Genomic DNA, 25,325 nt, shown 5'->3' on the forward strand with positions numbered 1-25,325 from the left:
ATAGCAGAAGGATTTGAAGGGTGTAGATGGATAGACTGCAGGAGGGAGGCGTTTGAGTACAGCAAGAGTTGGTGAGGTTTTAAATCAATTCGGATGATGAGCTGAGCTTTTATGAGGTTTGAGTAGACCTGAATGTGATAGGCAGCCAGTTAGTGAAAGAGTTGTTCAGATGGATTGACAAAGCTCCAAACAAGCTGAGGAAAATTGAAAAATAAACCCATATGCAAATTCTCAATTTGTGCAAAAAAAGTAAGTCACAGGCCAAACAGCCACTGTTTGTGCCATAAACCTTCTATAGTCCTATGATGCTGTAAATGCATTTACTCCTTAATAACAGCCTTAAAACAGTGATCCGCTCTCTCTACTGGGACATAGAACAGTGTCTCACTCTCTACTGGGATATAGAACAGTGTCCGGCTCTCCACTGGGACATAGAACAGTGTCACACTCTCTACTGGGACATAGAACAGTGTCTCACTCTCAACTGGGATATAGAACAGTGTCCGGCTCTCCACTGGGACATAGAACAGTGTCACACTCTCTACTGGGACATAGAACGGTGTCTCACTCTCTACTGGGATATAGAACAGTGTCCGGCTCTCCACTGGGACATAGAACAGTGTCACACTCTCTACTGGGACATAGAACAGTGTCTCACTCTCTGCTGGGATATAGAACAGTGTCCTGCTCTCTACTGGGACATAGAATAGTGTCCAGCTCTCCATTGGGTCAGAGAACAGTGTCGCACTCTCTACTGGGACATAGAACAGTGTACCACCCTCCAATGAGACATAGAACAGTGCCCCGCTTCTGCTGTGTTATAGAACAGTGCCCTGCTCTCCTCTCCACTAGGGCATGAAACAGTGTCCCACTCTCCACTGTGAGTCAGAATAGCGTTTTCCTCTCCACTGGGTATTGAACCTGTTCTCCACTAGCTGTTAGAATGGTGACCCTGCTCTTCACTGTGGCGTAGAACAGTGCTCCACTTTCCACTGGGGTATGTGTGGTTTAAGGTTGGGCCACGATCCTGGTGCTGGATTTTTGCATAGCGCTGGTTCCAAATACAGAAGGGGAGTGGAGGAGTACACTTCTGAACTCAACTGCTGTCCACTCCATGTCAGGCAGCTCAGATGTCCTGACATCACGGAGACCCTCGAAAACGACACTCTCCCCAACACGCACTGCGTGCATACACGTTCATATAGGCCGAGGCCATTCAGTCTCTCTGTCGCTGGAAGCAGGCTGATCCTGTCCCACCTGCTATCTGTCACCTGGGCTCAGATCGTAGACAAGGGGACACAGTTACAGTGCAAGGGCTTGCTCATTTACAACTATACTGCATAGAAATTTCATCTCTGAGGTTAATGAGTCTCTGGAATTATTCTTCCCCTGAGAGTGGTGGAGTCCTGAATATTAAATAGATTTCAAATGAAGATGGACAAGTACCTGGACAATCAAGGGTTATGAAGAAATAGCACAGAAAAGGCACTTACACCAGCATAGATAAGCCATGATCATACTGAATGGTGTGGCAGATTTGAGGATCTGAGTGACCTACAACTGCTCCTAATTTCTTGTAAGATTCCAGGACTGAACAGGACTCTTTGCTCCATAAACTGAAAGCTACCACCCAGGCACAGATAGCAAGCACAGCCTATTGTTCTGTGTATTGTTCTCTTGGGAGCTAGCACCCAGGTCCTGATGGGCAGGCAATGAACTAGTGAACTACAGGAAACCGTTTGCAGAGATGGCAAGAATCCCGACTGGATTAGCTGTTGCTTGCTCTGGGGACAGTGGCTCCATACCCACTGTTAATCAGGCCCTTCAGCTCATGTGTGTCAGTGTAGGGAGTTTTAGGCATAGTGCTTCCCTCACGAGTTATGGGGGAGCAGCCATTTCATATAAATGAAAAACAATTTTCAATAGAAGACGAGGATAGCTACATGAATTAACAGCATGTTCTATAGAGTGAACCATCTCTCTTTCAATGCAATGGGAAAAGAAGGTTGTTTTGGGTATCAGCATTTCCAAAAAAGATGCTTGAATATTCCGAAGTGTTCTCAGAGTCAGAGTGTTGGACAGAAAGCGTCCATCGGCCCACCTCTTTCAGGCCAACCATTTTGTTCATTGACCCTAATCCCATTTGGACTGTATTCTTCTATGCCTTGTCTAGCAAATGCACCTGATTCCAGCAAGTTCTCAGGTATCAGCCACTGTCTGTGTGAAAAACCTACCCCTCAGTTTTCCTTAAAAACTCCCTCCTCTCTCCCTAAACCTATGCCGTCTTGTTTTTGGCATCCCTACGATGGGGAGGAAGGTTGCGGCCATATATCTTTCCTTACCTCTGTCAGGTCACCTCTCAGTCTCCTCCACTCCGGGGAAAACAGGAGTGAAAACAATTGCTCCCCATAATCGAGGTCCTCGAGTTAGGCAAGACCCCAGTGTATTTCCTCTGCATTCTCTCTATCATTCCTATCACCTGCTAAGACGTGAGTTGTTTTCCCAAGTGGAAGAAGGAAGGTTCTGCATTATATGTTATCACCTTTGTACTGATCTAAATACCAGACAAGCACTCAGTGCAGGGATTGGCCAAACAAATGGCTTACTACTTGAGCATTAGGCTGCATTAATTCAAACAAGCGCTTCGCAGAAACCTTATGATTCATCTTAAAGACAATTACTTGCCTAGTGAGGCTGCTGCTACAGAAACATCAGTCCAGGCTCTTTAACTATTACCCATCACGTAATCCTTCAAGACTGCTTAACAGAAGGAACAGACATAAGGTACGCAGAGCTGTTTGGTGAACCGTGTCCATGGCCTTGGAGGCAATGGGTCAGGACTGTGATGTTGAATCATTCTGAGAGACAGGCACCCTAAGTACTGGTGAGGGTAAAGAAAAAAGGAACAGATCCAGTTTTTCTTTGGGGGGGGAATTAATGCATGGGTGTTAGAGCAATTCTGCACCTCTGAGCTCACTTGGCAATCCTCCCCTCGCCTCCACTGCAGGCTTATACATAGTGACTTCTGCACCTGGGTGGCTTGTGACTGGGCCTCTGTATCAGCTAGCACTGGGCTCATGTCAAATGAGGTGAAGTAACCAGTGTTGCCTTTGCAGTTCTCAGTGTCTCATGAGTGAACGCATACCAGCAAGTGGGACTGTGTCCTGCGGCTTAGAGAAGGTTATAGTGGCAGTGAAGACTATCCATAGATTCACCGGGCTACTTCAAGAGAGGCTAAATACTCTGGGCTCTATCCACGGGAGTTTAAAAGAATGATGGGTGACCTGAGGGGGAGATAACAGATTCTAAGGGGGCTTGACATAATAATGTTGGTATAAAAGAGATACTTCAGATGCTAAAAATCTTGAGCAAGCTGGAGGAACTCAGCAGGCCTGGCAGTGTCTTTAGAGGGAAATAAATAGTTGACGCTTCAGGCTGAGACCCTTCACCAACCTTAAATGGTGACTGTTTATTTTCTACCATAGATGCTGCCTGTCCTGCTGAGCTCATCAATATTTCATAGATGAGATGAGTTAGGATGTGCCCACCGATGGGAGGCTCATAAACAAGGGGACATAGTTAGAGGACAAGGAGTCAGTATTTTAGACAGAGGTGTGCAGAAAATGTCTTCCCTTGCAGGTAGTGAATTTCAGGACTTATCAGCCCCCAAAGGTGGTGGAGGCCAGATCATTAGATATACTAAAGGTGAAGATAGATAACTATTTCAAGGACTGAGAAGCTGAGAGTTATGGGGAACTAGCACGGGAAAGAACCTGAGGCCAGACAGGGAGGACAATCTCCCTACAGAGCTTCTATGCTCCTTGAGCTCCTCTTCCTGTATGGGACCCTTAGGCAACGCTCTGCACTGTCTGCCGTGCCTCATAGGGTTAAAGTGAAGTGTTGCTTGGGAAACAGTGGCAGCTCTCTCTGGTAGAAGTCGAGAATCTCATTATATGGTCATGAATGATCTATACTGGACTCAACTCCTCTTGTGTGACAGATCCCCACAACTCTGAATTCCTTAATCTTTCAAATTTACCTCTATCTAAATGATCAGGTCTTGGAACCAGAGAACTCCTAGGAAGAAATTTCTATACAACTCAGTTTTAAGATACTAGCCTGTTATCATTGCAAATAGTTTCCCTTTCTGGTGATTCTCCCACTATTACCTGCTTTGATTAATAGACTATTTTCCCCCAGGCTAATCAAACAGCAGCCCCAGGGTGAAGAGATCGGAGTTTTGAACAAGGGCCTAATGTATCGCACCATCTCACTCATGCTCTGGTTCTCTTTTGGAGGAACTGTAGGAAAAGGACCTCTCCCTCAGGTAATCGATGATTGGTGATCAGGTAGAAAATTTAGGGAGGAACTGATGAGCATGTGAGAGAGAGAATAGACTTCAGGTAGAGAAGTGGGGAATATGAAATCAAAAACACGTTAACCCTGAAATTCTGAAATAAAATCTGAAGATGCTGTGAACAGGAAGCAGAGGAGGAGAGAGAAAGTTAATGTTTCAGGTCAAGGACACTCAATGCGATTGGGAAAGTCAGAAGCAAATCTCCAGTAGGACAGAAGCGGAGAAATGAAATGAGACTGAAGTAATGATTGTGAAAACCAGCATAAACTCAAAATGGGCACCATCGATATTAGGAGGAAATGAGAGGTGATGGAGTAAATGGCTTCTTGTTTCCTTCAATCAATCCATTTTCAGATCCTACCAGCAAGGCAAATGTTTGTTGTCCATGCATAACTGCCCCAAAAAAGCTGGGGATGGGTTGTCTTGAACTATTCCTGGTGAAGCTGTTCCAAGAAAGAAGCTGTTCCAAGATATAGACTATAAGACTATAAGACATAGGAGCAGAATTAGGCCATTTGGCCCATCGAGTCTGCTTCACTATTTCATTATGGCTGATAGAATTTCACTCTTAGCCCCAATCTCACACCTTCTTCCCATATCCTTTCATGCCCTGACTAATCAAGAATTTATCAACCTCAGCCTTAAATATACAAATAGATTTGGCCTCCACAGCTGCCTGCAGCAAAGAATTCCACTGATTCACCACACTCTGGCTGATGATATTCCTCCTTATCTCCATTCTAAAAGGACGCCCCTCTATCTTAGACTCTGCCACCATAGGAAACATCCTCCCCATATCCACTCTATCAAGGCCCCTCATTCTTCTGAATTCCAGTGAGTACAAGCCCAGAGGCATCAAACATTCTTCATATAACAAGCCGTTCAAATCTGGAATAATTTTTGTGAACCTCCTTTGACCCCCCTCCAGTTTCAGCACATCCTTTTTAAGTTAAGGGGCCCAAAACTGTTCACAATATTCCAAGTGCAGCCTCACCAGTGCTTTATAAAGTCTTAAAATTACATCCTTGCTTTTATATTCTGGTTCTCTTAAAATGCTAACATCAGATTTGCCTTCCTCGCCACAGATCCAACCTGCAAATTAACCTTTGGGCCCAGCACTCCCAAGTACTCTGTGCCTCAGGTTGTTGTATTTTCTCTCCATTTAGAAAATATTCAACTCTTTCATTTCTTCTATCAAAGTGCTTGACCATACACTTCCTGACACTGTATTCCATCTGTCACTTCTTTGTCCTTTCTGTTAATTTGTCTAAGTCTTTTTGTAGCCTCTTTACTTCCTCAAAACTACCTGCACCTCCTCCTATTTTCATATCACCTGCAAACTTTGCAACAAACCCACCAACTTCATCTTGAATAGGTCATAACACAGATCCCTGTGGGACACCACTAGTCACTGGCAACCAACCAGAAAAGACTCCCTTTATTCCCACTGTTTGCCTCTGCTTTATCCATGCTAGAATCTTTCTGGTAACACCATGGGCTTGAAGGTTGTTAAGAAGCCTTGTGTGTCACAAAACATCAACTGATTCTCCTTTGTCTATGCTGCTTGTTATTTCCTCAAAGAAATCCAACAGATTTGTCAGACAAGATTTTCCCTTGAAGAAGCCATCCTGTCTACTGCCTATTGTATCATGTGCCTCTAAGTATCCAAAATCACATCCCTAACAACCAACTCCAATATCTTCCCAACCGCTGAGGTCAGACTAACTGGCCTATAATTTCCTTTCTTCTGTCTCTCTCCCTTCTTGAAGAGTGGAGTGACATTCGCAAGTTTCTATTCTTCAGGAACCATTCCACAATCTAGTGATTTTTGAAAGATCATTACCAATGTCTCCACAATCTCTTCAGCCACTTCTTTCAGAACCCAGGGGTATACACCATCTGCTCCAGGTGACTTATCCACCTTCAAACATTTCAGCTTCCCAAGAACCTTCTCCCTAGTAATGGTAACTTCACACACTTCATGACATCTGACACCTGGAACTTCCACCATTCTGCTAATGTCTTCCACAGTGAAGTCTGATGCAAAATACTTATTTAGCTCTTCCACCATTTCATGGTCCCCCATTATTACCTCTCCAGCATCATTTTCCAGCAGTCCAACATCCACTCTTGCCTCTCTTTTACACTTTATGTATCTGAAGAAACTTTTGGTATCGTCTTTTATATTATTGTCTAGCTTACTTTCATTTCCCATCTTTATCTTCTTTTTAGTTGCCTTCTGTTGGTATTTGAAAGCTTCCCAATCCCCTAACTTCCCATTAATTTTTGCTCTATTATATGCCCTCTGCTTGACTTTTATGTTGGCTTTGACTTCTCTTGTTACCCACGATTGTGTCATCTTGCCCTTAGAATACTTCTTCCTCTTTGGGGTGATATATCCTGTGTCTTTCAAATTGCTTCCAGAAATTCCAGCCATTGCTTCTCTGTTGTCATCCCTGCCAGTGCACTTTTCCAATCAACTCTGGCCAACTCCTTTCTCCTGCCTCTGTAATTCCCTTTATTCCACCTGTAATGCTAATACATCTGTTTTTAGCTTCTCCTTCTCAAAATTAATGGTGAATTCTATCATATTATGACCACTGGCCCCAAGGGGTTCTCTTATCTTAAGCTCTCTAACCAATTCCAGATCATTGCACAACACCCAATCCAGAACAGCTGATCCCTGAGAGGGTTCAACCATGAGCTGCTCTAAAAAGCCAACTTGTAGGCATTGCAGAAATTCCCCTTCTTGGGATCCAGGAGCAGCCTAATTTTCCCAATCTACCTGCATATTGAAATCCCCCATGACTATTATAACATTGCCCTTTTGGCATGCATTTTCTATTTCCCGTTGTAATTTGTAACCACATCCTTATTACTCTTTGGAGGTCTGTATATAACTCCTATCAGGGTCTTTTTACCCTTGCAGTTCCTTAGTTCTATCCACAATGATTCATCACCTTTCGATCTTATGTCATCTTTTTCTAATGATTTGATTTCATTTTTTTGCCAACAGAGCAACACCACCCCCTCTGCCTTCCTGCCTTTTCTTTTGATACAATGTATATTCTTGGACATTAAGCTTCCACCTATAATCTCCTTTCCTCCTTGATTCAGTGATGCCTACAACATCATGCCTGCCAATCTCTAACTGTGCTACAAGTTCATCTAGCTTATTCTGTATACTGCGTGCATTCAAATACAAGACCTTCAATCCTTATTCACCCTTTTCGATTTTGTCCACTTTTTATGTTTCAACTCACCGTGTTGACTGTAATTTTGCCCTGTCAACAGCCTCCTCTTGCTAGGAGCCTCACCGTACATTGTCTCTGTCTGTAACCCAACTACCTCATCCTCAGCACTATCACTCCGGTTCCCATCCCCCTGCCCAATTAGTCTAAACCCTCCCGAACAACTCTAACAAACCTGCCCACAAGGATATTGGTCCCCCTTGGCTTCAGCTGTAACCCATCCCATTTGTACGGGTGCTACCTTCCCTGGGAGAGATTCCATTGATCCAGAAATCTGAACCCCTGCCCCCTGCACCAGTACCTCAGTCATGCATTCACCTGCCAAATCATCCTGTTCTTACCCTCACTGGCTTGTGGCACAGGCAGCAATCCAGAGATTTCTACCCTGGAGGTTCCTGTTTTTTGGCTTTCTACCTAGCTCCCTAAGGTCTCCCTTCAGGATATCCTCACCTTGTCTAACTATGTTGATGGTACCAATATGTACTACAACTTCTGGCTCCTCACCCTCGCTCTTGAGAATACCCTGGACCCAATCCAAGGCATCTCTGATCCTGGCACCAGGGACGCAACAGACCATCCAGCTGTCTCTATTGTGCCCACAGACCTCGTCTCTGTTCTTCTGGCTAAGGAATCTCCTATCAACATTACAGTCCACTTCTCCTCTCTGCTTTTCTGAGCCACAGCACCAGACTCAGTGCCAGAGACCCGGTCACTGTGGCTCTCCTCTGGTAGGTCATCCCCCTCAATAGTATCGAAAGTTATTCACTTATTACTGGGGGGAGCGCCCACAGGTGTACTCTGCAATGGCTGTGTATTTCCTGACAGACACCCAATCACCTGTCCTCTGCATCCTAGGGGTGACTACCTCCCTGTAGCTCCTGTCTATCATCTCCTCATTCTCCCATATGAGTCAAAGATCATCGAGCTGCAGCTCCAGTTCCTTAATATGTTCTCTCAGGAGCTGCAACTCAGTGCACCTGGTACGGAGTCCTCCAATCTCCCAGACATCCCACATTCCACACACAGCGTACAAAACATTGCGCTTACTGGGAGTCATTCCTACTAATCTACTATGCCCTAACAGATGAGGAATGAACAGAGAGAGGAGAGAGGAGAGAAAGAAACTTACAAGACATTTTACCTCACCCAAATCTGATCTCGCCTAAGCCTGGTGAGCCAAAGCCAATCTAAACACCAGCACACTCTAAGTGAATCGCTGCTCTGCTTGAATTTGTATTATTGTTATTGGCCCTTTTTAATGAATCTCTCTTGCTGATTTGAATCCTTCTTGCTGATTCAGTGACAATTCAGATCGTTCAGAGTGGGAATGGAACAGAGGATTAAAGAGACAGGCAATGGGAAGCTCTCGGTAACTGAACAAAGAGATCACCCAACATGCATTTGGTTTATCCAGGGCAGAGGAGACTACATTGTAAATACTGAATGTAAGACACCACATCTGACACACAAGTAAATTACTGTTTCACCTATTGCATCCCCAGATGGTGGGAAGGGGAGGATGGACCCGAAGACCAGGGTGTTACAAAGGGACTTTCTCACAGAATTGCAGGAGTGATCTTAAGCTTCCTGTTGCTGCTGTCCCTTTAATTCTGAATCCCATTTACATTCTGATCTGTGGGCTCCTGCATTGTTAGGACAAGGGCTTAAGCAAGCCCTTGCATCTGATCACATTGCAGCCATCTGCATTCAATACAGAATTTTGTAATTTTAGGTAACTTGGTCTTACACTGTTGGGATCAGAATTGGCCATTTCTAGCTGGCGTCCCTCTGTTCAGTTTCTGTCCATCCATTAGTAAAGCTTGCCCTGTTAGACAAGTCCTTCAACCTTTCTGTTCGCAACAAACAACTCAGGAAAAAATTGTGTTTCTAGCCTCCTGTCAACACACCCTATCTGAGATATTCCTTCTGATGTACCCATCCTTCCCCCACTCTCTCTTTAAGCAAAAACAAACCTGTTCTCTCCCTTTCCCACCTTCGTCCAAGGGTTCTGTACCTGAAGTTTCAACTGTTACATATGTATGTCAGCTCTTCTTCTCTGGATGTACCCGCACTGCCCCCAAAAGGCAGCATCCAGCTCAGAGAGCGTATGGAAGAGGAAGTGTGGGTTTGAGTATCAAACAAACGAGCAGTGTTGTGAGTGCCTTGTAAAGCAGCATTGTGAGGCTCCAGGCAGACATGGTGGGCCAAATGGCAACCGATTGCATTCCAACTCTTTACAACCCTGGTACAGCTCTCTCACTCCCCCTCACCCTTTTGGATACATAACAAACCACAATTTCTAATTGCTATTCTTGGACCCTAGCTTTCAAAGTCTGCCTCTACATTTTGAATTATTGACTGCCATTCCTTGATTGACTCACATCTGTAGAATTTATTGATTCTTCTTTTTGTTTTACCTTCAGCACTTCCTAAACATATTCACTCCATAACTGCACCTGTTCCCAGTTTCCTTGTTGAACAATTCTGCTCTTCATCGGGACATTTTTCACAGTTTATAACACCTGTCAACAATTTGCCTCCAATTCTATTATATGACCAACAGCACTTCCCAGGTAAAATCTGACACTATGTCTGAGAGCAAGAAGGCCAGTAATCAAAAGCTTGGTCAAAGTTTCAAGGAACGTCTTAGAAGAAGAGAAAGAGAGGCATTGACAGGGTTTCAGAAGGGATCTCCAGAGCATTGGCCAGGGCAATTGAAGGCACATTCACCATTGCCCAAAAGATTCAATTCAGAAGAGTGCAAGAAGGCAGAGTAACATTGCTAAATAGATCTAAGAAGGCAGTGAAGGAGATGGCAAGGAAGATGTGGGAGTATAAGAAGAGACATTTTAGGGATGTAGGAATTAAAACCAGAAGGAATTTAACAGCAGGTTGTTGCTGGAGCATTGGCCAATGTAGGACAACAAGAAAAAGGCAAGTATGACCAGGACTTGGAGTGGGTGAAAGTGCAACTAACAGAGTCTTGTTTAATTATATCATATGTACTGAAATACAGTGAAACTTTTCTGTGTGCCACCTAGATGGATCAAGCCATATGTAAATACATTGAGGAAGTTGAAAGAAAACAGAATGTGGAATATAGTGTTGCAGTAACAGAGAAAGTGTAGTGCAGGCAGACAAATGAAGTCTATATGACCCTAGGGCATAGGAGCAGAATTAGTCCATTTAGCCCATCGCTTCTGTTCCACCATTCCATCATACCTAATTTATTATCCCACTCAACCCCATTCTCCTGCCTTCCCCCTATAATCTTTGATGCCCTTACTAATTAACTTCCTATCAATCTATCAACAAACAAGAGAAAATCTGCAAATGGTGGAAATCCAAGCAACACACACAAAGTGCTGGAGGAACACAGCAGGCCAGGCAGAATCTAGGAAAAGAGTGCAGTCAACGTTTTGAAGCCCGAAACGTCAACTGTACTCTCTTCTGAGATGCTGCCTGGCCTGCTGAGTTCCTCCAGCAATTTGTGTGTGTTGCTATCAATCTATCAACCTCTGCTTTAACTATATCCAATGACTTATCCTCCATACCCATCTGCAGCAATGAGTTCCTCAGATTCACCACCCTCTGGCTAAAGAAATTCTTCCTCATCACTGTTCTAAAGGGATTTCCCTCTATTCTGGGACTGTGTTCTCTAGTCCTAGGCTCCCCCACAATAGGAAGCATTCTTTCTACATCTACTCTATCTAGGCCTTTCAATATTCAAAAGATTTCATTGAGAACCCCATTGTATTTCTAAACTTCAGTGAGTACAGGCTCAAAGCCATCAAATGCTCCTCATATGTTAACCTTTCTATTCTTGGGATCATTCTCATGAACCTCCTCAGGACCGTCTCCAATCCCATCACATCCTTCTGACCAATGTCTTATAAAGCCTCAGCATTACGTCTTTGGTTTCATATTCTAGTCCTCTCAAAATGAACAGTAACATTGCATTTGCCTTCCTTACCACTGACTCTACCTGCAAGTTAACATTTAGAAAATCCTGCACAAGGACTTTCAAGTCCCTTTGCTCCTCTGATTTCTGAATTTTCTACCCATATATTAGACTCATGATTGGTCAGGGCATGAAGAGATACAGGAAGAAGTCAGGAGATTGGGGCTGAGAGGAAAATTCGATCAGCCATGATGAAATAGCGAAGCAGACTCATTGGACCTAATTTTGCTCCTATGTCATACAGTCTTATATAAAATAGTCTATGCTTTTAGTTCTTCTCCCAAAGTGCATGACCATATACTTCCCTACACTATATTCCATCTGCCACTTCTTTGTCCATTCTCAGAATCTGTCAAAGACCTTCTGCAGAATCCCTGCTTCCTCAAATACCTGCTCCTCCATCTATCTTTGCATCATTTGCAAACTTGGCCACAAAGCCATCAATTCCATCATCCAAATCATTGACATATAACATGAAAAGAAGCAGTCCCAATACTGACCCCTCTGGAACATGACCAGTCTCCGACAGCCAATCAGAAAAGTCTTCCTTTATTCCTACTCTTTGCCTCCTTCCAATCAGCCAATTCTCTATCCATGCTGGTATCTTTCCTGTAATACCATGGGCACTTAACTTGTTTAGCAGCCTCATTAATGGCACCTCGTCAAAGGCAATCTGAAAATCCAATTAAACAACATCTATTGTCTCTCCTTTGTCTATCCTGTCGGTTATTTCTTCAAAGAATTCCGACGGATTTGTCAAATAAGATTACCCCTTAAGGAAACAATGCTGACTACATCCTATTTTATCATGTGCCTCCAAGTACCCACAAACCTCTTCCTTAGTAATAAACTCCAACATCTTTCCAACCACTGAAGTCAGGCTAACTGGCCAATATTTTCCTGTGTTTTGCCTCCCTCCCTTCTTAAAGTTTATATTTGCTATTTTCTAGTTCTCTGGAACCATTCCAGAATCTAGTGGTTCATGACATATCACTGCTAATGCCTCCACAATCCCTTCAGCTACCTCTTTCAGACCCTGGGGTATAGTGCATTTGGTTCAGGTGACCTATCTACCTTCAGACTTTTCAGCTTCCCCAAGCACCTTCTCCTCAGTAATAGCAATGACACTTACTTCTGCTAAAGACACTCTTGAGCTTCTGGCATACTGCTGGTGTCTTCCACAGTGAAGGCTAATACAAGATACATACTGAGTTTGTCCACCATTTTCTTGTTCCCCATTACGACCTCTCCAGCATCATTTTCCAGCAGTCCATATCCACTTTTATCTTTCTTTTATTTTTTTATATATAAGGGCTTCGTGAGCTAGGTTGAGAGATGAAGAGTTTGTGATCACCTTTTAGCATCGCAGGGGACCATGCAAGAGTCTGATACTGGGATAGGAACTGTCCTTGAGTTTGGTGGTTTTGTGCTCTTGGGCGTTTATATGTTCTGTCCAACAGGAGATGGGAGAAGAGCGAATCACCAGGGTGCAAAGGATCCTTGGCAATAATGGCTGCTTGCCCAAAGCAATAGGTAGAGTAGACAGAGTCAATGGAGCTCAGACTGGTTGGTGTGATAGATGTTCAAGTAGAGTAGCTGAGAGGAGCAGGTTGGGAGGCTCCTAAAATGGTGACACAAATGGCCTGATGGGTATACCTGAAATCTGGTACAGACTTGATGGGCCAGATGGCCTCATTCTCTTTTAGAAGAAAATACGTGAATATGGTTTCCGTGATTAACTAACTCACTTCACAGTCTTACAATGCATGTATTTAAATTGCTTGTGCTTTTGTTTAGGTCCCTCCATCACTATCTTCGCACCTCTGACTGTACAACCCCTTTACTTTCCCCAGTCTGCTTTAGCCACAGTCAGACACACAGAAAACTTCAATTTGTTCTCCAGAATGTTCTGCTTGCCCACAGTATGTCACTTCAAACCCCATGTAAAGCCCACCTCGTCTCCAAACCTTATCTATCCTAAAATATTTTTCTTTGATGACATTATGTGTTGATTTATTTTGTTCTCCTAAATCTCCGGGAGTATGTTACTTTGTTAAAGCAAAGAATATAAACCCAGTACCTCTGTTCACTATCTGTTCATTTGTGTTAGAGATTCAGTCTTAGGTGAAATTAATGATTTTACCCAAAATTCCAGAGCATTAAGTTTGAAAATGCTCTTTTTTTTACTCAAACATATTGGCATATTACGAAACATTAATTCTGTCTTAAACATGCTTAGTACAGCACAAGCAACACACATCAAAGTTGCTGGTGAACGCAGCAGGCCAGGCAGCATCTGTAGGAAGAGGTGCAGTCGACATTTCAGGCCGAGACCCTTAGTCAGGACTAACTGAAGGAAGAGTGAGTAAGGGATTTGAAAGTTGGAGGGGGAGGGGGAGATCCAAAATGATAGGAGAAGACAGGAGGGGGAGGGATGGAGCCAAGAGCTGGACAGGTGATTGGCAAAAGGGGATACGAGAGGATCATGGGACAGGAGGTCCGGGAAGAAAGACAAGGGGGGGGGAACCCAGAGGATGAGCAAGAGGTATATTCAGAGGGACAGAGGGGGAAAAAGGAGGGTGAGAGAAAGAATGTGTGCATAAAACTAAGTAACAGATGGGGTACGAGGGGGAGGTGGGGCCTTAGCGGAAGTTAGAGAAGTCGATGTTCATGCCATCAGGTTGGAGGCTACCCAGACGGAATATAAGGTGTTGTTCCTCCAACCTGAGTGTGGCTTCATCTTTACAGTAGAGGAGGCCATGGATAGACATGTCAGAATGGGAATGGGATGTGGAATTAAAATGTGTGGCCACTGGGAGATCCTGCTTTCTCTGGCAGACAGAGCCTAGATGTTCAGCAAAGCGGTCTCCCAGTCTGCGTCGGGTCTTGCCAATATATAAAAGGCCACATTGGGAGCACCAGACGCAGTATATCACCCCAGTCGACTCACAGGTGAAGTGTTGCCTCACCTGGAAGGACGGTTTGGGGCCCTGAATGGTGGTAAGGGAGGAAGTGTAAGGGCATGTGTAGCACTTGTTCCGCTTACACGGATAAGTGCCAGGAAGGAGATCAGTGGGGAGGGATGGGGGGGAACGAATGGTCAAGGGAGTTGCGTAGGGAGCGATCCCTGTGGAATGCGGGGGGGAGGGAAAGATGTGCTTAGTGGTGGGATCCCGTTGGAGGTGGCAGAAGTTACAGAGAATAATATGTTGGACCTGGAGGCTGGTGGAGTGGTAGATGAGGACCAGGGGAACCCTATTCCTAGTGGGGTGGTGGGAGGATGGAGTGAGAGCAGATGTGTGTGAAATGGGGGAGATGCGTTTAAGAGCAGAGTTGATAGTGGAGGAAGGGAAGCCCCTTTCTTTAAAAAAGGAAGACATCTCCCTCGTCCCAGAATGAAAAGCCTCATCCTGAAAGCAGATGCAGCGGAGACGGAGGAATTGCGAGAAGGGGATGGCGTTTTTGCAAGAGACAGGGTGAGAAGAGGAATAGTCCAGATAGTTGTGAGAGTCAGTAGGCTTATAGTAGACATCAGTGGATAAGCTGTCTCCAGAGACAGAGACAGAAAGATCTAGAAAGGGGAGGGAGGTGTCGGAAATGGACTAGGTAAACTTGAGGGCAGGGTGAAAGTTGGAGGCAAAGTTAATAAAGTCAACGAGTTCTGCATGCGTGCAGGAAGCAGCGCCAATGCAGTCATCGATGTAGCGAAGGAAAAGTGGGGGACAGATACCAGAATAGGCACGGAACATAGATTGTTCCACAAAGCCAACAAAAAGGCAGGCATAGCTAGGACCCATACGGGTGCCCATAGCTACACCTTTAGTTTGGAGGAAGTGGGAGGAGCCAAAGGAGAAATTATTAAGAGTAAGGACTAATTCCGCTAGACGGAGCAGAGTGGTGGTAGAGGGGAACTGATTAGGTCTGGAATCCAAAAAGAAGCGTAGAGATTTGAGACCATCCTGATGGGGGATGGAAGTATATAAGGACTGGACATCCATGGTGAAAATAAAGCGGTGGGGGCCAGGGAATTTAAAATCATCGAAAAGTTCAAGAGCGTGAGAAGTGTCATGAACATAGGTCGGAAGGGATTGAACAAGGGGTGATAAAACCGTGTCGAGGTATGCAGAAACGAGTTCGGTGGGGCAGGAGCAAGCTGAGACAATAGGTCGGCCAGGACAGGCAGGTTTGTGGATCTTGGGCAGGAGGTAGAAACGGGAAGTGCGGGGTGTGGGAACTATAAGGTTGGTAGCAGTGGATGGGAGATCCCCTGAGCGGATAAAGTCGGTGATGGTGTGGGAGACAATGGCCTGGTGCTCCTTAGTGGGGTCACGATCGAGGGGTAGATAAGAGGAGGTATCCGCGAGTTGTCGCTGTGCCTCGGCAAGGTAGAGGTCAGTACGCCAGACTACAACAGCACCCCCCTTATCAGCGGGTTTAATAATAAGGTTAGGATTAGTGCGGAGGGAGTGGAGAGCAGAGCTTTCCGAAGGAGTGAGGTTGGAATGGGGACAAGGTGTGGTGAAGTCGAGACGGTTGATGTCCCGTCGGCAATTAGCAATAAAGAGATCCAGAGCAGGCAGAAGACCAGAGCGGGGTGTCCATGAAGAAGAGGAGGGTTGAAGACGGGAGAAGGAGTCATCGGTGGGGGTGGAAGAGTCCTTGCCGAAGAAGTAGGCTCAGAGACGGAGACGGCGGAAGAAAAGTTCCGCATCATGGCGAACACGGAACTCGCTGAGGTGTGGGCGAAGGGGGACAAACGTGAGGCCCTTACTGAGGACCGAGCGTTCTGCCTCCGACAGTTGAAGGTCGGAGGGGATGGTAAAGACCCGGCACGGATGAGAGCTGGGATCAGAGGGGGGAGGGGGGAGGCTGGGGGTGTCAATGGAGAGGGGAGGGTTGGGGTGGGAGGAAGATGGAGCCTCTGAGGGCCCAGGAGTTCACGGATGAGAGCTGGGATCAGAGGGGGGAGGGGGGAGGCATTTAACTCTGCTCTTAAACGCATCTCCCCCATTTCACACACATCTGCTCTCACTCCATCCTCCCGCCGCCCCACTAGGAATAGGGTTCCCCTGGTCCTCACCTACCACCCCACCAGCCTCCGGGTCCAACATATTATTCTCTGTAACTTCCGCCACCTCCAACAGGATCCCACCACTAAGCACATCTTTCCCTCCCCCGCCCTCTGCATTCTGCAGGGATCGCTCCCTACGCAACTCCCTTGTCCATTCGTCCCCCCCATCCCTCCCCACTGACCTCCCTCCTGGCACTTATCCGTGTAAGCGGAACAAGTGCTACACATGCCCTTACACTTCCTCCCTTACCACCATTCAGGGCCCCAAACCGTCCTTCCAGGTGAGGCAACACTTCACCTGTGAGTCGACTGGGGTGATATACTGCGTCCGGTGCTCCCGATGTGGCCTTTTATATATTGGCGAGACCCGACACAGACTGGGAGACCGCTTTGCTGAACATCTACGCTCTGTCCGCCAGAGAAAGCAGGATCTCCCAGTGGCCACACATTTTAATTCCACATCCCATTCCCATTCTGACATGTCTATCCACGGCCTCCTCTACTGTAAAGATGAAGCCACACTCAGGTTGGAGGAACAACACCTTATATTCCGTCTGGGTAGCCTCCAACCTGATGGCATGAACATCGACTTCTCTAACTTCCGCTAAGGCCCCACCTCCCCCTCGTACCCCATCTGTTACTTATTTTTATGAACACATTCTTTCTCTCACTCTCCTTTTTCTCCCTCTGTCCCTCTGAATATACCTCTTGCCCATTCTCTGGGTCCCCCCCCCCCCCGTCTTTCTTCCCGGACCTCCTGTCCCATGATCCTCTCGTATCCCCTTTTGCCTATCACCTGTCCAGCTCTTGGCTCTATCCCTCCCCCTCCTGTCTTCTCCTATCATTTTGGATCTCCCCCTCCCCCTCCAACTTTCAAATCCCTTACTCACTCTTCCTTCAGTTAGTCCTGACGAAGGGTCTCGGCCTGAAACGTCGACTGCACCTCTTCCTACAGATGCTGCCTGGCCTGCTGCGTTCACCAGCAACTTTGATGTGTGTTGCTTGAATTTCCAGCATCTGCAGAATTCCTGTTGTTTGCGTTTAATACAGCACAACTTTGAATAGATTATTATTAAATAAATTGCTTCATGCAAATTAAGGGGAGTCTATCAAAACAAAACATTTTCCATTTTAATCAGTGCCAACATGTGAACACATTGTATTTAAATAACTAAATTGGTTTTTAAAATAACTACTCCAAAATATTTTCTCATTGGACTGCACAGTTCTGTGGTGAAGTTAAAATATTCCTATCCATCTCCTTCCACCCGAAGTGTGTCTCGGTTAACATTTGGAGCTGAAGACCCCATTGGTAATTAATTCACCTAACAGAGGCTTGCTTCTGGACCTATCTTTCTAGAAGTAGAAACTGAAAATCCACATAATATACTACCAGCAAAACTGGGGAAATGGACCAATGTAAATGGTATAGACAAGAGTAGACTTTGGGCCCAAGTGTTGAAAAATTGGTTGGAGAGGGGCAATTCACAAATCATTTGACTGACACTAGAAGCATAAAGCAGCACAGTGGATCAAAACTAAATGCTCATGCATGCTTAGATCTTAAGATACAGTAAATTGCACAGAAGGACAAAGGGTGTAACAGTTCACAGAACCTGCAGAAAGAGGAACTGGCCTATAAACTTTGAGAAATATAGATTTCAAGATAATTAGGATACGGGGGAACCATTGTTTTGGTTATTTTGTCCAATACTAATTATCAATGTAACATACATCACATTGTTAAAGAATCTGATGGGCTTTGAAACAGTTCAAAAGCAAAATACTGCAGATATTGGTAATCAATGCTATCAATGCTGGGTGCTCCTTTGTTTGTGATATTTTGTGATATACATCACAAACAAGGGATATATACAAATGAAAATGTAGATGGACAGTACTGCTAGGAGCATTGATGTACATAGAGGTCTTGTGGTACAAGTCCATAGCTCCTTAAAGCAGCAACACTAGTGGATAAAGTGGCAAACAAGGCTGCTACTGTGTGGTAACTGGAATCTCCGGAGCAGATGGCCCCGAAATCCTCGGATTTTGCGTATTTCAGCGGCTGGGGCGAGGTCGAAGGCGCTCGGCAGAGGATGGCGATCGGGAGGCTGTATCAGAGGGGCTGGTCGGAAGCTCGAAGTTTTCAGACGGATGGACTCAGTGTCGGCTGTTGTTGGCTGCTCCTAAGGCATCAGCAAGTTGACTGTGCCTGGAGGTTTATGGCAGGGAGTTTCTCCCTTTTGCTACCTGCTATCGGGGACTCGGGAGCCGATCGACTCGGGGATTTTTGAGACTTTATTTACTGTGCCCATGGTTTGTTCTTCATCACATTATGGTATCGCTTTGCACTGCTGTAACTATATGTTATAATTATGTGGTTCTGTCAGTGTTAGTCTTTGGTTTGTTCTGTTTTCTGTGATATCACTCCGGAGAAACATTGTATCATTTCTTAATGCATGTATGCATTTCTAAATGACAATAAAAGAGGACTGAGTGTTCTCATAATCTAAAAAAATTGACTTGCACACTTTCTTCATTTGGGAATAGAATTCAGAAAGTCACGATGCAGCTGTAGAAAACTGCTTGGGCCACATTCAGAGCATTTTGTGCAGTTCTGGCCGTTATATTATAGGAGGGATATGAAATCTATGCAGATGATGTAGAGGGCTTCATGAGGATTATGCCTGAATTAGAAAGCTAGGAGAGGTTAGATAAACTTTGATTGTTTTCTTTTCTGGAACATTGGACATTGAGAGTGACCTGATAGAAGTATAGAAAATCATGAGAGATCATCGATAGTCTTATCCCTGTGGTTAAGTACTAGAGAGCATAGATTTAAGATGAGAGGGGAAAAGTTTAAAGGAGATGTGTGAGGTGAGTTTATTTTGTACTGAGAGTGTGGTAGCCGCCAGGGGATGGTAGAAGCAGATGTGATAACAATGTTTCAGAGGCACTTATACAGACAGATGGACAAGCAGTGAATTGCGGGATACAGGCCATGTGCAGGCGGATGGGCTGAGTTAAATTGGCTTCACGGTTGGCTCAGACATGATGGGTGAAATATTCCTGTGCAACATGGTTTTAGCCTTTAGAGTTTATGTTCTAACAGAACAACTGCCCTGGGAAAGAATTAGTCTGCTGCCCAGTGAGGAAGCTCAAGTACATTTTTTTTCCACTTTGCTTGAATGGTTCAGTCAAATTACTGAGACCCCTCCCCCAGTGAAAAGACTATGTCTTCATTTCTTTCTGACCTTCCATGGAAACGAAACTATGTCTCTTTTCTTGGCTTTGCCTCGGTACCTTTGCTTCTCAAGCTTTCACTAAAGACATTCTCTGCCCTTTGAGTGAGAAACCAGATAATTATGTATAGTTTCTTTTTACTTAAGCTGCACAATAGTCCTGGATTCAGAAAAGGAAAAAGAAAGCAATAAAAAAAAATCTCCAAAAAAGCGGGGCAGAGGAGTGAGAGACAACAGTCAAGAAAGGACTTAATTGCCCACAAGGTAAACAGTTGGAGATCAGTGGTGTAGAAAGACATCAAAAATAAACTGAGAAGCATGGATCTGATACAGCAAAGGACATGCTATCTGGAATAACACAGGGGAATTGAGGCATTTGTAATTTGTGAGGAATACTCTGGAATATTAGCTATGAAAAATTCAGAGCTAGGAGTTAAAAATTTCAGGCCAGAAGAAACAAGACCAGGAATTGTACTGTGGCAGGAGGTTGTAGATGGGGTTCTGACAACATTGGGGCTCTCCTAGCAGAGTAATCCAGGACACCAATCAAACAGCAATCAAGAGACAGCTTCTCTATTGTGGAAGCTGTGCTCAGGGGAAGATTGGGGGCAGACTGAGGGGAGAAGTGGTAAGAAGATGGAGTTGAGAATCAGAGGAGAAAGGACACAGTTTCACTAAGGTTCTCAGCTGAACTTGAGAGGTTTTTTTATGTAGCAGTGTCAAAGACCATGGAGCAGATTTGAGTAAATGTGAGGTTCAGAGTTACAGAGAATAATTACAGATCCTGGCATCTTCATGCTGCTTATTACTGCACAGAGGAACATAGAATGAAAGGCTGTCCCAGTTGGACACACCCCTGACCCCATCAAGAATTCACCTTAGGCCCCTCCAACTTCACAATCCCTCCCCGAGTCTCAGAAGTCTTCTTCTCTCCCTGTACTGTGCTGGCCCAAAGGCTCCCCTATCAGCTCACTCACCATGTCTGTGTCAGACACTGGACCAAAGCTTGTGACATAGATGTCCGTTTTCACTTCCGTCACACTTTCTGTTAAAAGTAAAGGAGGAAGAATATGAAGGCAAAATGTAACAGTTAAACTTCTCACCTCATTAACATTAAAAAATAATCAGGCTACATGAGTCATTCATTCAATTCTACTCCAGCCTACAGAAATGTAACCAGCCTGTTATCTTATCTAAACACAAGAGATTCTGCAGATAGGTGTCCAAAATTACAGAGCATTGAGTTTGATAACGTTACATTTTTTATTCAAGAAGTATTGGCCTATTACCAAACATTAAAACTGTCTTAGGACATAGAACATAGAACAGTACAGCATAGTACAGGCCCTTCGGTCCACAATGTTGTGCCGACCCTCAAACCCTGCCTCCCATATAAGCCCCCACCTTAAATTCCTCTGTATACCTGTCTACTAGTCTCTTAAACTTCACTAGTGTATCTGCCTCCACCACTGTCTCAGGCAGTGCATTCCACGCACCAACCACTCTCTGAGTAAAAAACCTTCCTCTAATATCCCCTTTGAACTTCCCAGCCCTTACCTTAAAGCCATGTCCTCTTGTATTGAGCAGCGGTGCCCTGGAGAAGAGGCGCTGGCTATCCACTCTATCTATTCCTCTTATTATCTTGTACACCTCTAAACCTGCTTAATCCAGAAGAGCTTTAAATATTTTATTAAATAAATTGTATCATGCACATTAAGGGGAAATGACAAAGGACTGAAGAAGAAGGAATCTAATGGGAGAGGACAATGGACCATGGAAGAAAGAGAAGAAAGAAGGGAACCAGAGGGCGTGATGGGCTGATGAGTAGAAGAGAAGAGTTGAGAAGGCAACCAGAATGGGGAATGGAAAAAGAGAGAAGGAGAGAGAGGGGAGAAAATACTGGAAGTTAGAGAAGTCAATGTTCATGCCATCAGGTGAAGGATACCCAGACGGAATATGAGCTATTGCTCTTCCAACCTGAACCTCCTCTCCCATTCAGTGTCCCAAACAGCACTTCCAGGTCAGGTGACTCTTCATCAGTGAGTCTGTTGGAATTATCTGTTGTATCTATTGTCTATTGTCTATCTCATGTTGTTGTGTGGCCTCTTCTGTATCATCCTCATTTTGACAGTAGAGAACGTCATGGACAGGCATGTCAGAATGTGAATGGGACATTGAATTGAAATATGTAGCCGCTGGGAGATCCTGCCTTTTGTGGTGAACAGAAAGGAAGTGTTCGGAAGTCCATCAGGTCTCACCAGCGTAGAAGAAGCCACACAGCAGCAACAGATACAATAGATGATCCCAACAGACTCACTAATGAAGTGTCATCTCACCTGGAAGTGCTGTTTGGGGCCCTGTATGGTGCTGAGGGAGGTGGTGTAGGGGCAGGTGTAGCACTCGACATGCTCGCAGGGATAAGTTCCAGGAGGGAGATCAGTGGGGAGGACTGAGTTGGCAATGGAGTCACCTCCCTCTATTTTCCCTCTTCCATCCCTTTCTTCCATGGTCTGCTGTCCTCTCCTATTAGATTCCTTCTTCAGCCTTTTACCTCTTCCACCTATCACCTCTGAGCTTCTTACTTCAAACCCCTCCCAATCATCTATCACCTCAGCTTGAATCCTCACCTCCCCCACCAACCTTCTTATTCTGGCTTCATCTCCCTTCCTCTGCAGTCTTGACAGAGGCCTTCAGCTTGAAATGTTAACTGCTCATTCTGCTCATTAATGCTGAGCTCCTCCAGCATTTTGTCTGTGTTACCTAATCGTGGTGGTCGCAGCAGGGTCAAACTGGGCTTCAAAATCTTAATGTTTGATTGCAAATCTGACTCCAGATCAAAACCATTCTCTTATTACAGCATGTATCCTAATGATAGTTCCCGAACTATGAATCATTATACTGAGGCAGAACATTGTCATTGAGAGCAAAATGGCTATTGCTTTAGTTACATGTTAAATACTGTTGTCTTATATTATCACAGCTCTCTTATTGTGTAACCTGTAGTATACTAGCATGGCCGGCTTCTTACGTAATGTGTCCCTATCACTACAATTAGTTTTTTCTCGTATTTCCTTCCAACATTTCATCTGTGCCATCTCGCTGAGTAATTCCATTCCCTATTAATTTTCCTTCCATCCTATTCTCCCACATCCCCATCAACTTGCTCATGGCTCTACTGCTCAGTGACAATAGACAATGCTCAATTAACCTACAAACTGACACAACTTCAGCATGAAGGAGGAAGCCAAAATACTCATACAGAGGGAAAACATGCGGACTCCACACTGAGGTCAGAACATACAGACTCCACATAGAGCTCAGAACCTGCGGACTCCACACTGAGTTCAGAACCGACAGACTCCACACTGAGAGCATCTGAAGTCAGAACATGCAGACTCCACATAGAGTTCAGAACCTGCGGACTCCACACTGAGAGCACCTGAGGTCAGAACATGCAGACTCCACACTGAGAGCACCTGAAGTCAGAACATGCAGACTCCACACTGAGAGAACCTGAAGTCAGAACATGCGGACTCCACAGGGAGAGCATCTGAGGTCAGAACATGCGGACTCCACAGAGAGAGCATCTGAGGTCAGAACATGTAGACTCCACACAGAGAGCAACTGAGACCAGAACATGCAGACTTCACATGGAGCAGAGCGCACATGAGTTTAGGATCAATCCCGGGTCACTGGTGTTATGTTTTGTAACTCCAAAACATAAAACTAATTGAAAGAAAAACAAGGGAGCCCGAGAGATGTGTGTAAACTTCATTTTTACTTTTAGTGAGGCATGTGCATATGACGTGGTGGTGTGATGACGTATGCCATTCAAGTACTTTTACTTATAACCCGTAATGAAATATATAACAATGAATGTTTAATCAAACGATATTACTCAAATATTACTGAAATATTAAATACACAACAACTGGCACTACGGAGCAGTTGCTCTGCAGGATGAATCACTGTGCAATCCTCAATATGCAAGGAAGTAAGAGGGACCAGCGGACTAGTAGGAATGCAGAGTCGAGGTTACAATTCAGTGAGCTGTGACTGTATCAAATGGCAGAGCTGGTATAGGGGACCAAATGGCCTGGTCCTAAGTCACTGTCATGAAATTTGCTGTTCTGCAGCAGGGGTACAGTGCAAGATATAGACATTAATTAGAAGAAAACAAATGGTGCAATGAAGAATAATGAGGTAACGTTGCTCACAGGCCATTCAGAAATGTAATTGCAGACGGGAAGAAGCTGTTCCTAAATTGTTGCATCATTTCCTCAAGCAGTTCATTCCATATAAATATCATCTTCTGTATGAAAAAGTTGCCGAGCAGGTTCCTATTAAAACACCTCCCTCTCACCTTAACCATATGTCATCTCAATTTCCCACCCCTGAGGCTGCTAAACAGTTCCAAATGGAACTGCTGGCATTGACCATTAGTTAGAATGCAACCTGGCACCTGCATGCAGGTGGTCAGTGGCAGGTGCTGTCTTACTGAGAACCACCTGTCACACCCTGAGTCAGGGTAGGTCAACCACAGGGCCTGAGACCCCATCACATTCAGTGGCTAAATTAGCCCTGCACTCAAGGAGCAAAGGTCGGAGTAGGCAATTTTCTTCCTCTATTTCTGTTCCGTTTAATATTTCTGTGTGTATTTTGTGCTTTTAAAGTATTTAATTTATTTTGTAAACCATATTAATTTTTAATTTTCTTTAAAGTTTAATTCAGAGTTAATATTTTTTTAATGTTGGACTAATAAAGCACTCTCATAACATTGGCAGTTGGTGATACCAAGAATTGGAATTTTTTTCTGGCTGTCTTGGGCAATGAAAGCTCAGCCACAATGAGGCCAGATGAATAGAATCTGAGATACTCAGGAAATTAAAGTGGGGCCTATCAAAAACATAGTGAAGGCAGTTCTTTAGAGGATAGGAGGATGCAAGGTTACATCATCATTATACACGATTTCTTGGGGGTCTTGATGGGCTGTAAGGTTGGAGTACAATTCTCCTGGCAGGAGAGCTTACATCCAGGGTTTAAGCTCTCAGAATTATGGATTGGTGGGCAGAGGGGGTTGTGAGTTGGCATTCAGAACTAAGATATCCCCTCAGTTCTAAGTCCTTCATGTCTATGCACTCATTTTCATTCTAAGTACAGTAGCTTGCTTTTATTGTTTGCACGATTTGTGTTTTTATCCCTCTCTCTGTGCATTGGGTGTTTGTTAATCTTTTTTTAAATATATTCTTTTGAGTTTCTGGTTTTGCGGCTGCCTGTAAGGCGATGAATCTCAAGGTTGTATAATGTATACATACCTTGATAATAAATGTACCTGAACTTTGATCATGCAGTCATTGGAGAACCTTTGGAATACTCTACCCAGAGAGGCCACGGAGCCTCGGACATTAGATTTATTCAAAGAAGATATTTGTAGGTTTCTGAA

At 44.6% G+C, this 25,325-nt stretch overlaps 1 protein-coding gene across 1 annotated transcript in view; it reads right to left on the minus strand.

The window, feature by feature from the left end:
- The window catches only part of LOC140203705 (gamma-aminobutyric acid receptor subunit alpha-3-like), a 265,082-nt gene that overhangs the window by 194,176 nt on the left and 45,581 nt on the right, over positions 1-25,325 (minus strand). The window contains exon 4 of the mRNA XM_072269747.1: positions 20,860-20,927. Within this exon, the coding sequence (XP_072125848.1) occupies positions 20,860-20,927 (68 nt within the window). The remainder of the gene's footprint in view (positions 1-20,859; positions 20,928-25,325) is intronic.

Source organism: Mobula birostris, chromosome 10 (genome assembly GCF_030028105.1).
Source record: "Mobula birostris isolate sMobBir1 chromosome 10, sMobBir1.hap1, whole genome shotgun sequence".
Taxonomy (NCBI): domain Eukaryota; kingdom Metazoa; phylum Chordata; class Chondrichthyes; order Myliobatiformes; family Myliobatidae; genus Mobula; species Mobula birostris.